Source organism: Pelophylax lessonae, assembly GCF_965119305.1.
Source record: "Pelophylax lessonae genome assembly, chromosome: 4".
In the NCBI taxonomy this organism is placed as follows: Eukaryota; Metazoa; Chordata; class Amphibia; order Anura; family Ranidae; genus Pelophylax; species Pelophylax lessonae.
This window is the reverse complement of record NC_138771.1, coordinates 106,246,213-106,258,233: the sequence shown is the minus strand read 5'-3', so window position 1 is coordinate 106,258,233 and position 12,021 is coordinate 106,246,213. Positions and strand designations below refer to the sequence as shown.

At 40.0% G+C, this 12,021-nt stretch overlaps 1 protein-coding gene across 2 annotated transcripts in view; it reads left to right on the top strand.

Moving 5' to 3' along the window:
- The window catches only part of THSD4 (thrombospondin type 1 domain containing 4), a 997,759-nt gene that overhangs the window by 971,784 nt on the left and 13,954 nt on the right, over positions 1-12,021 (top strand). For both annotated transcript variants that reach the window (XM_082253070.1, XM_082253071.1), the window contains one exon: positions 6,766-6,945. In XM_082253070.1, coding sequence (XP_082109196.1) covers positions 6,766-6,945 — 180 coding nt within the window. The remainder of the gene's footprint in view (positions 1-6,765; positions 6,946-12,021) is intronic.

Genomic DNA, 12,021 nt, shown 5'->3' with positions numbered 1-12,021 from the left:
GGTGAGAGTGTACAATCACTTTAGGTGATACCCTTTTATTGACTAACTTGAATTATCAAGGATGCAAGCTGTCGTGATAACCCAGATATCTTCATCAGCTTGAAAAAGGGATCTGTGTTATCCCAATAGCTTGCTTCCATAATAACTCATGTTAACCAATAAGGAGTATCACTTAAATTTGCAATTTTTTGCATTATTAGAAAGCTACGGTGGTACAGCACTGTATATAAATAGAGAAGCTTTGGTGAGGTATGGCAGAGCTTCCTAAAATATGGGAATCCAGGGAATATCTGACTTGGGGGATCAGGAAGGAATTTTTTTTCCCACTGTAAAAAATTAGATCATGGTTTATTGTTTTTTTTTTTTTTGCCTTCCTCTGGATCAACTGTGGGTATTAGATAGTGTACTATATATGGAGGTTTTCTATTTGTGTGTGTTTTTTTTTTTTTTCTTCCTCTATTGGTTGAACTGGATGGACTTGTGTCTTTTTTAAATCCAGATTAACTATGTACAGCGCCTGTACAAGTATTCATACCCCACAAAATCTTCCCCTTTTTTCATGTTACAACCAAAAACGTAAATGTATTTTATTGGGATTTTATGTGATAGATCAACACTACATGGCACATAATTGTGAAGTGGAAGGATAACGATAAATGCTTTTCAAAATGTTTTTAAACAAATATGTGAAATGTGTGGCATGCATTAGTATTCAGCCCCCCTGAGTCAATACTTTGTAGAACCACCTTTCCCTCCAATTACAGCTGCAGGTCTTTTTGGGTATGTCTCTACCAGCTTTGCACATTTAGAGAGTCACATGTTTGCCCATTCTTCTTTGCAAAATAGCTCAAGCTTTGTCGGATTGGATGGAAAGCATCTGTGAGTAGCAATTTTCAAGTCTTGCCACAGATTCCCAATTGGATTTAGGTCTGGACTTTGCCTGGGCCATTCTAACACATGAATATGCTTTGTTCTAAACCATTCCATTATAGCTCTGGCTGTATGTTTAGAGTCATTATCCTGCTGGAAGGTGAACCTCTGCCACAGTCTCAAGTCTTTTGCAGACTCTAACAGGTTTTCTTCTAAGATTACCCTGTATTTTGCTTCATCGTCCCATCAGCTCTAACTAGCTTCCCTGTCCCTGCTGAAAAAAAGCATTCCCACAGTGTAGCGTAAAACTGCAGCCACCATGTTTCACGGTGGGGATGGTGTGTTCAGGGGGATGTGCAGTGTTAGTTTTCTGCCACAGATAGCATTTTACTTTCAGGCCAAAGAGTTAAATTTTGGTCTCATCTGACCAGATCACCTTCTTCCAAATGTTTGCTGTGTCCCCCCCCCCCCCCACACACACACACACACACATGGCTTCTTGTAAACTGCAAATGAGACATCTTACGGCTTTCTTCCAACAATGGCTTTCTTCTCGCCACTCTTCTATGAAGCCCAGATTTGTGGAGTGCATGACTAATAGTTGTCCTGTGGACAGATTGTCCCACCTGAGCTGTTGATCTCTGCAGCTCCGCCAGAGTTACCATGGGCCTCTTGGCTGCTTCTCTGATTAACGCTCTCCTTGCCCGGCTTGTCAGTTTAGGTGGATGGCCATTTCTTGGTAGGTTTGCCAATACGCATACCATACTCTTTCCATTTTTGGATGATGGATTTAACAGTGCTCTGTGAGATGTTTAAAATTCTCCACAACTTTATCCCTGACCTGTTTGGCATGTTCCTTGGCCTTCATGATATTGTTTGTTCACTAAGGTTTTCTAACAAACCTCTAAGGGCTTCCATGGAACAGCTATAATACTGGGATTACACACAGGTGGACTCTATTTACTAATTAGGTGACTTCTGAAGGCAATTGGTTCCACTAGATTTTAGTTAGGGGTATCAGAGTAAAGGGGCTGAATACAAATGCACGCCACACTTTTCAAATATTTATTTGTAAAAAATTTTGAAAACCATTTATCATTTTCCTCCCACTTCACATTTACTGTTTGTGCAATTTTTTTGTTGCTATATCACATAAAATTACAATAAAAAACATTTATGTTCTTAGTTGTAACATGCAAAAATGTGGAACATTTCAAGGGGTATGAATACTTTTTCAAGACACTGTAACTATGGGGTATCTGAAAGGCTAATTTCCAGCCAAATCACCCAAAACAAAATGTGTTGCTCATTTTAGGATAGTGAATAGTTCTTTGGTAATCATTCCTTATGAGAAGATACAAACTGGAAATTACTTGTAACCCAAAAGTCTTTTATTGTTAGCTTAGCTTGAATGTAGTTGAAAATTAGCAATTCAACACGACTAAAACAACCAATTTAGGATACTTTTATTTTTATATAAAAAAATAAACTGCTCTGATAGCACAACAAAATGAAAACTTTAGTATGTTTTAGTAGTTTAACTTGACTGCAGAAGTGCACTGCAGCAACTGCAACTGAAAGTTTCAAGCACATAGAAAAAAATATGTTTTAGGGATAACACAGCTCATGTTTAATGTATTAAGGGGGGCCACGTGTTTTAATTGTGTGTACTATTATTAATAAAAAGAGGGAAATCATGTCCCTTGCATACTGTTAATACTCTTACAACAGTATTTAATAACCTCCTTTGTAATGTCTTCAGTGTGATTCCATTGCATCGTCTGTTATTCGTTGTATCGAAGTGTACCTTGCACTTCAAGCAAGGTCTGCTTACCTACTGAGGCTTCCCCCAAAATGACAGGCAAAACACTGCAGTAGGGAAAAAAGCTGATACATGTGCTGACCTTACCCTGGGTTCCATACTACAGGAGGAGTGGGGGATTGATATTCATATCTATACAGTGCTTTGCGAAAGTATTCGGCCCCCTTGAACTTTTCAACCTTTTGCCACATTTCAGGCTTCAAACATAAAGATATAAAACTGTATTTTTTTGTGAAGAATCAACAACAAGTGGGACACAATCATGAAGTGGAACGAAATTTATTGGATATTTCAAACTTTTTTAACAAATAAAAAACTGAAAAATTGGTTGTGCAAAATTATCCAGCCCCCTTAATTTAATACTTTGTAGCGCCACCTTTTGCTGCGATTACAGCTGTAAGTCACTTGGGGTATGTCTCTATCAGTTTTGCACATCGAGAGACTGAAATTTTTGCCCATTCCTCCTTGCAAAACAGCTTGAGCTCAGTGAGGTTGGATGGAGAGCGTTTGTGAACAGCAGTTTTCAGTTCTTTCCACAGATTCTCGATTGGATTCAGGTCTGGACTTTGACTTGGCCATTCTAACACCTGGATATGTTTATTTGTGAACCATTCAATTGTAGATTTTGCTTTATGTTTTGGATCATTGTCTTGTTGGAAGACAAATCTCTGTCCTAGTCTCAGGTCTTTTGCAGACTCCATCAGGTTTTCTTCCAGAATGGTCCTGTATTTGGCTCCATCCATCTTCCCATCAATTTTAACCATCTTCCCTATCCCTGCTGAAGAAAAGCAGGCCCAAACCATGATGCTGCCACCACCATGTTTGACAGTGGGGATGGTGTGTTCAGGGTGATGAGCTGTGTTGCTTTTACGCCAAACATAACGTTTTGCATTGTTGCCAAAAAGTTCGATTTTGGTTTCATCTGACCAGAGCACCTTCTTCCACATGTTTGGTGTGTCTCCCAGGTGGCTTGTGGCAAACTTTAAACAACACATTTTATGGATATCTTTAAGAAATGGCTTTCTTCTTGCCACTCTTCCATAAAGGCCAGATTTGTGCAGTATACGACTGATTGTTGTCCTATGGACAGAGTCTCCCACCTCAGCTGTAGATCTCTGCAGTTCATCCAGAGTGATCATGGGCCTCTTGGCTGCATCTCTGATCAGTCTTCTCCTTGTATGAGCTGAAAGTTTAGAGGGACGGCCAGGTCTTCGTAGATTTGCAGTGATCTGATACTCCTTCCATTTCAATATTATCACTTGCACAGTGCTCCTTGGGATGTTTAAAGCTTGGGAAATCTTTTTGTATCCAAATCCGGCTTTTAACTTCTCCACAACAGTATCTCGGACCTGCCTGGTGTGTTCCTTGTTCTTCATGATGCTCTCTTTAAACGGACCTCGTAGACTATCACAGTGCAGGTGCATTTATACGGAGACTTGATTACACACAGGTGGATTCTATTTATCATCGTTAGTCATTTAGGTCAACATTGGATCATTCAGAGATCCTCACTGAACTTCTGGAGAGAGTTTGCTGCACTGAAAGTAAAGGGGCTGAATAATTTTGCACGCCCAATTATTCAGTTTTTTATTTGTTAACATAGTTTGAAATATCCAATACATTTTGCTCCACTTCATGATTGTGTCCCACTTGTTGATTCTTCAAACATAAAGATATAAAACTGTAATTTTTTGTGAAGCCTGAAATGTGGCAAAAGGTCGCAAAGTTCAAGGGGGCCGCATACTTTCGCAAGGCACTGTATATATATATATATACACACACACTCACACACACTATATTGTTAAAAGTATTGGGACACCTGCCTTTACACGCACATGAACTTTAACGGCAACCCAGTCTGTGGGGTTCAATATTGTGTTGGCTAACCCTTTGCAGCTATAACAGCTTCAACTCTTTTGGAAAGCCTGTCCACAAGGTTTAGGAGTGTGTCTATGGGGATGTTTGACCATTCTTCCAGAAGTGCATTTGTGAGGGCAGGCATGGATGTTGGTTGAGAAGGCCTGGCTCGCAGTCTCCCCTCTCATTCCTCCCAAAGGTGTTCTATTGGGTTAAGGTCAGGCCCCTGTGCAGGCCAGTCAAGTTCCTCCACCGAAAGACCCAAGACTGGACCAAATGATTTTGGACCAGTGCACAAAGCATGGTCCATAAAGTCATGATTGGGCGAGTTTGGGATGGAGGAACTTGACTGGCCTGCACAGAGTCCTGACCTCAACCCGATAGAACACCTTTAGGGTGAATTAGCGTGGAGACTGCGAGCCAGGCCTTCCCGACCAAAATCAGTCACTGACCACACAAATGCACTTCTGGAAGAATGGTCAAACATTCCCATGAACACACTCTGAAACCTTGTGGAGCCTTCCCAGAAGAGTTGAAGCTGTTATAGCTGCGATGGGTGGGCCAACTCAATAATGAACCTTACAGACTTAAGCCCCGTACACACGCAACGACTTTCGGCCGACCGATCGTCCGTCTTTTGTCCAGAGTTGTGTTTTGTTGGTTGGAATGTGCCTAGACTGCACACGAATTTTCTCATCCAACAAAATTCTACTTCAGAACTGATGTCATGTGTTGGGTTGCTTTCTTTGTGTTCTTTCTTCACTGAGCATGCCCAGACTTGCTCATCAGATTTTTCCCTTTCGAAATCTGTACTGACTACACGAAAATCGGCCGTTGTGTTGATGGCCAACATAAATTTTTTAGTCTGCACACCAGATTTTTTTTTCGGCCGAAAAGTCGGAGTTGGTTGTCGGAAGCATCATACTAACAAGCCGAAAATCGGCAGATCGGACGTTGGCCGAAAATTCCTTGCCAGTTTTCGACGCGTGTGTACAGGGCTTAAGACTGGAATGCCATTAACGTTCATGTGCATGTAAAGGCAGACTTCCCAATACTTTTAATATAGTGTGTGTGTGTGTGTGTGTGTGTGTGTGTGTATGTATATATATATATATATATATAGTAAGGGCTGGGGACAGAATTACCTGGCAGTCTCAGGGCTAGGTCATAGGAATAAATAAATAAATATTGCCTTGATGCTGATTTTGTTTTTCTTTTGCATGATTCAAGCAGCCAGAACATAGGTGGATTGTTAGAAGCAAAGGCCCAGTTCATAATCTATGTACTTACAGTAGACCTTTTTTCACATAAATAGATATTGTATTGATGTTGAATTAAATATATATTTGCATTTGTGATGAAGAGCATCACAAAAATCAATAAAACAAAATACGTGTGGTGAATTTAGTAGGCATTAAATAAAAGCTTTGCCTATTACAATCAACTAATAGCATAGGGTAAAGGCAATACTGCATGTTTTATGCTAATGCAAACAGTAATACTGAGGAGAGTTTTCTGGCAGAAAAAAAAGTTAAACGCTCCTAAACACCACTACAAAATTGCTTTATATGAGCGTTTTTCTCCGCCAAAAGAACCAGTGTTTTTTTAAGCCCAGTGTGCATGGACCCTAAATCAGCAATGTCATTATTTAAATAGTTTTACGCGGTGTTACTGCTGAAACCTTTTTTTCTAACATACACATATAATGAGTTTAGAACTAGAGTGATGTTCCATAGTAAGAATCCTTTTTTTATGCGTCAGTATTTATTTTTAACCCTTAGTGTTTTTTAGTTTAGCACATTGAGCACAATAAAAAAAAAAAAAAAATTTCCCAGTACACTATGTGTTAAATTTCTTACCTTAGAACTTGTAGTTTACAACTTTCAATACTGTTGGCTACTGCTTTTTGTGCTGCTTCCCTAAACTTCCAGTCATCACAGGAAAGCGTTAACACTGGACACTGCAGTCTCCAGCACATTTAATTTGGAGAAATAATTAATGGAAAACAATAATAGTTTTGGATGGACAGTAACTTTATTTGGATTTTAACATCATTAAAAAAGGACTGCAGGCAGATGAATATTTAGCCGGTCTGTAGACTATTTAAATAATATATCACTTACTTTCAATGTCTTGTTAGTTGGCTTACATTTCAGCCGTATTGCACAATGCAGCCTAACCTGTCTTATAATTCATATGTTTTTTTTTCTGTACAGTGCTCAGTTGAATGTGGTTCTGGAACCCAACAAAGAGATGTAATTTGTATTAGAAAGACTGCGGAGGGGTTCACTGTGGTGAAGCCGCATGAATGTTCCTTTTTGGAGAAACTACCAAATCAGCAGTCTTGCCATCTCAAATCCTGTGGTGCAAAATGGTTTTACACAGAATGGAGTACGGTAGGTTTCTAAAAAAAAATTTTTCACCAGATGTATAAACAAGTACTTGTGCCAGATATTCTGTCATTGGTGAGAAAAAAACAATATTAGTTTGCACATTTTTTTTACAAATTCCTCATGTATTACATGTTTCAGACTATATAACAGGACATTCAATTAACTAGGCTCAGAAGATGACTCCTCTGAACAAATCTGCCATTAGGCCATATAGTTACTATTCTCAAACTAGAATATCTTATTATGGTGAATATTGGGTATAGAAGTGTTTTTGTATTTTGAATTACAATTATCTTTTGTTGAATACTGACATCATGATGAATGGCTTTATTGAGCTAACATGGTGATCACATAACCCACAAGAGTTTTAGCTGAACCTGAGCTGCTGTCAGTTTGCTAAATGGGTGAACTAAATTTCCAGATTTGGCTAGTTTGCCTGACCACACAAGTCTCTACCTGCTGCAGCTGGAAGTCATTATTTAGTGGTGCTATTACTACATGACAGCTTGGGTGATATTCACCAAGTATAGTCATGACCAAATTTCAACAACTTATGTGTTTTGTAGCAAAATTGACTGGATGGGTAATGGAGGCCAAATGGGACTTTCATGGTACCAGTAAGGAGATTGCTTGGGATAAGACAAATATGTTGATAGATGAATCAAAGAGACCCAGCGATCATGAAGACTCTCCACATATATGGCATATATAGGTCAATTAACTCCTCTGTGACAGTGGTCCGTACCCCCTTGAGGCTCCGGTGTTTTCCTTGTCGGGGCTTCCAATCCGGAGGATGTTACGTTATATCTCAGCACACACAAAGCTTTGTGTGTGCTGAGATTCAACGTAACGTACCCCAGATTGGAAAATGCCTGTGCCTTCAGTAACCCACGGGCATCGTTGGCAAGAGCCACATCTGTACGTGCCATTGGGTTCTAAGGCATGGCTGGAAGGCATTTGGTAATGACAGGCAGTCATTGAGTCCCTCAATTAAACCGCTCTTCTGAAAACTAGTTCAGGACTAGGGCGTACATACTTGGATAGAGTGTATTCCTCAGTTAATAGGTGCCAATGACGTGAAAATAGAGACCTCAAGGTTGCTTCATGGGCTGAATAACGGGTAATACATTTAACAGTATTGGACTGAGATCTGGGTGTGTTACCATATAGAGCATCTGTTCCAGGGCGTGCTTTGGCTCTATTGAAAGTGTTTTATTTACTATTTGGAATTTTTTGTGAAGGAGCAATGGGTCCCATAAATCTCATACACCTTCACATGGGGTTAGATATCAGAGGGGCCCACATGCACCAGGCCAGAGATATCGGGATGAGGCCATTATCCCCATAAACACAAAACCTCCCCCATGGTAAGGACATATGGCCTTGTTGGGCATTGTATGGCCCTGTATGGAGTTTTATTTAATTCTTTATTTGTATATAAGAAGCAATGTTGCCACATCACCAAAGTTACAGAATCAAGGATGTATGCAATCAACGAGACACAATTTAGTCAAAAGACCAAAAGGTGTATACACATTGCATCTGTACATCAAAATTACACAAATGTAGAAATCTAGGACATGTGTAACCCTGCTGCACAGCATACTGCCTAAAGTCTTGGCAGATGCTGTAACCAAAAATGTTTTCATTTCTAAATATTACAAAAATAGAATAAAAAACTTTTAGAAAAAGAAAGCAAGAAAAAAAAAAAGGAAAAAGAAAAGAGAAGGGGGTAAATGGAGTGACACAAAAGGGATCATGGGACAAAAGCAAGAAGGGGAAAAATAACAGGATATAGAATAGGGAGACGAGTAATCCTCTTTGCTTGGCCACCCAGCTGAGGTCCCGGACAACTAAACAAAGATCAAAGCAATGACTCCTGTGAGGCCGGGGGGATTGGACTTTGTAAATAAAAAATGGGGTCCAAATCTTCCAATATTTCTCACTCTGCTCCTTCATTGACATAGTAAGATCTTCCATTTCCTGAATTTCTATGATTCTAGCCAGCCAATGAGCTTTATTCGGGGGGAACTGAACTTTTCCAAGATAAAGATATATCATGGAGTAAATATACCATTGGGTTCTTCTCAAGAGACATGCCGGTTAGGACTTTAACCATTCATTCAACCATGTCCCAAAAATCGTTCAACTTCAGGCATTCCCTAAAAATATGAAGTGGGGTACCCTCGGATTCCTGACAGTGCCAATAAGTTTGGATTTGTAAGTGAACGTACTATCTAACATTGCCGAGGTTCGATAACCTCTTTTAAGGAGTTTTTTATCCTCCTCCTTGATATCTGCTCACTACTGAGGACTTATGGACAATTAATAAAATTCTTTCCTTTTGAGTTTGAAAAGTAATTTGAGGTATCTTTCCCTCTGTTATAGAAAAAGGAGGTCCTGTGGGGCACTAACCGCTATCAACGAAGAGTACAAATAAGACAAAGGGGTTGATTTGCTAAAACTTGAAAGTGCAAAATGGGATGCAGCTCTTCATAGAAACCAATCAGCTTTTAGGTTTTTTTTGTCAAAGCCTAATTGAACAAGCTGAAGTTAGAAGCTGATTGACTACCATGCACAGCTGCACCAGATTTTGCACTCTCCAGTTTTAGTAAATCAACCCCACAGAGTGTCTCACGGGTTCCCCTGCAAGACATGTCTGTTCGACCGAAGAAGGGTCTCTGATCCTAAGTTACTCCCCCTGCAAAGAACTGAGGTATGCACTTACCTTGGCGCAACTGAGGAAGTCTAGTGTGTGAGAAAAGTTACTTGTAATTTCAAGACTCGTCATAGGTCAGTGTGCTTGAACAAAATGTGTTATTCGGAAGGTACCCCGAAGAATGAGTATGTCAAATTGTGGATGATTAAGTGCAGGTTTAAAAGTCGGCGATTCCAAAATTGGAATAAAAGGGCTAGGAAAAGGCAAGAAGTATAGTATATTTAAAAACAGATCTAACAGTCTGGAGGGTGACTCCAGTCAGGGGTTGTTGAATTAACGCTGCCAGAGTGGCAGTCTCTGAAGTCCAAGGGAGTACAGCGAACGGTATACCCAGGGTCTCTTGTTCCAAGTATACCCATGGTTTCTTTTCCTGTTGGGCACACCAATCGAATAGTCTACTCTAGACAAATGGGCTACCTAGTGTCATTTTAGAGGGCTGGGGAAGCTGATACCACCTTACGTCTTGGAAAGGGCCAGGATAGATTTACATACCCTTGCTGTCTTACCCACCCATATAAATTTTAGAAACCTGGCACGCAGGTCCTTTAAGAAGCCCTGAGGTATTTTAATCAGTAGGGACTGCAATAAATATACTAGGTGGTGCATAGCGTTCAGTTTAATAATGTTGTTATGATCAAACCAGGGGAACAATTCCTTGTCTATTCTCATGAGAACTGATGTGCAGGCCATTGGAGAAAAATTAAGTTTGAAGACCTCACATAAATTATTTGGAATATTTGTGCCTAGGTAACGGAAATGTGAGTCAGTCCACTTAAAATGAAATTGGGTATATTCAGTATATGATGTTTAGCTGTTGCATTTATGCTCACCCTATTGCTTCTGATTTTGAGCAGTTCACTTTAAAGTTCGAAAGTGAACCATACTAACGCTTAAGAGGTCAATATATGTACCATCCCCTTCGTTGACATGCCCATTATATCTAGATGGGCCCTAACCCTATGTAGAAAGGGTTTAAAAGTGAGTATAAAGATCAAAGCAACCCTGTCGGTTGACATTCCATATGGGAAACACTTCTGAAATAGCTTCATTAACCTTCACCTATACAGAGGGAGCAGAGTAAAGTGTGCAAATCCAATTGCACATCTCCTCATCTCCAAGGCCTATATATTCTAAAGTTGTTTTTAAAATTGTCCAATCTACCCAATCAAATGATTTCTTTTCATCCGCAAATAAAAGCTCTAGGGGTATATGACGCCTGGTAGAGTAGTGTATTTAGTTAATTACCCATTGTATGTTATCCCTGCCTTCCCTCCCTGGTGTGAAGCCCACCTGATCAGGGTAGATAAGGGTTGATATATGCTGTGTCAACCTAGGAGCGAGAATCTTTGTAGTGATTTTCAGATCGATGTTCAGCAGCGATATGGGCCAGTAGCTAGAAAAGACTGTTGGGTCCTTCCCCTCTTTCGGTATGACTGCTATGTCAACCTGCAAACTGTCACTCAGCAATGATTGACCATCCCTAAGAGAATTATATGTCTACACAAACCGGGGAGCCAGTTTATCTGCAAAAGTCTTATAGTAGAGCAAGGTATAACCATCCACTCCATCCAGAGCCTTCCCTGTCTTTGACGAGGCCAATGCTCCTCCAAACTCTTCCACCGAGACTGGAGCATCTAAGTCCCAAATGATCGATTTAGGTAACGTTGGCATCCATTATACCCAGGAGATATTGTCACGCCTCCAAATATTTATCTTCCTGTGAGGGGGAGGTAGTCTGTGCCTCAAGATCATAAAGGGCCACATAATATTCCTTAAACGCACAAGCAATTTTCTTTGCCGATTTGCCTAGGGTGTCACTCGTCATTTTAATGTGCCAGATATAATTTCTGACCCTAAGGATTCGCAGAGCATTAGCTAGCATTCTACTGGACTTATTCCCTAATTTGGAAAAAGCTCTTCGACATCGAACAAGTTTCGCTTTAGCTTTATCATTAAGAAGAGAGTTTAATTTATCTCTCTGTTGTTGCAGTTAGTCACCTCTCATTTGCGCCTGAGATTTTTTGGAATCAATTTGTAAAAACAAATTCTTACAATGGGATCCTAACTTAATGAAGGTACCATGAATGACATATTTACAACATGTGCTTCCCAAAGGCAAAAAGGAGTAACATCAGTAGTGTCATTAACAGCAAAGAACAGGTCAATGTCCTGGGCTATTTGATTTACATAAGTCGGTAACATCAGTAGTGTCATTAATAGCAAAGAACAGGTAAATATTGGCTACCATGCACAGCTGCACCAGATTTTGCAGTCTCCAGCTTTAGTAAATCAACCCCACAGAGTGTCTGCAGTTCATCATTATCCTATAACTGGTGTGGCCTTGATTGTCAGTGTGTAAA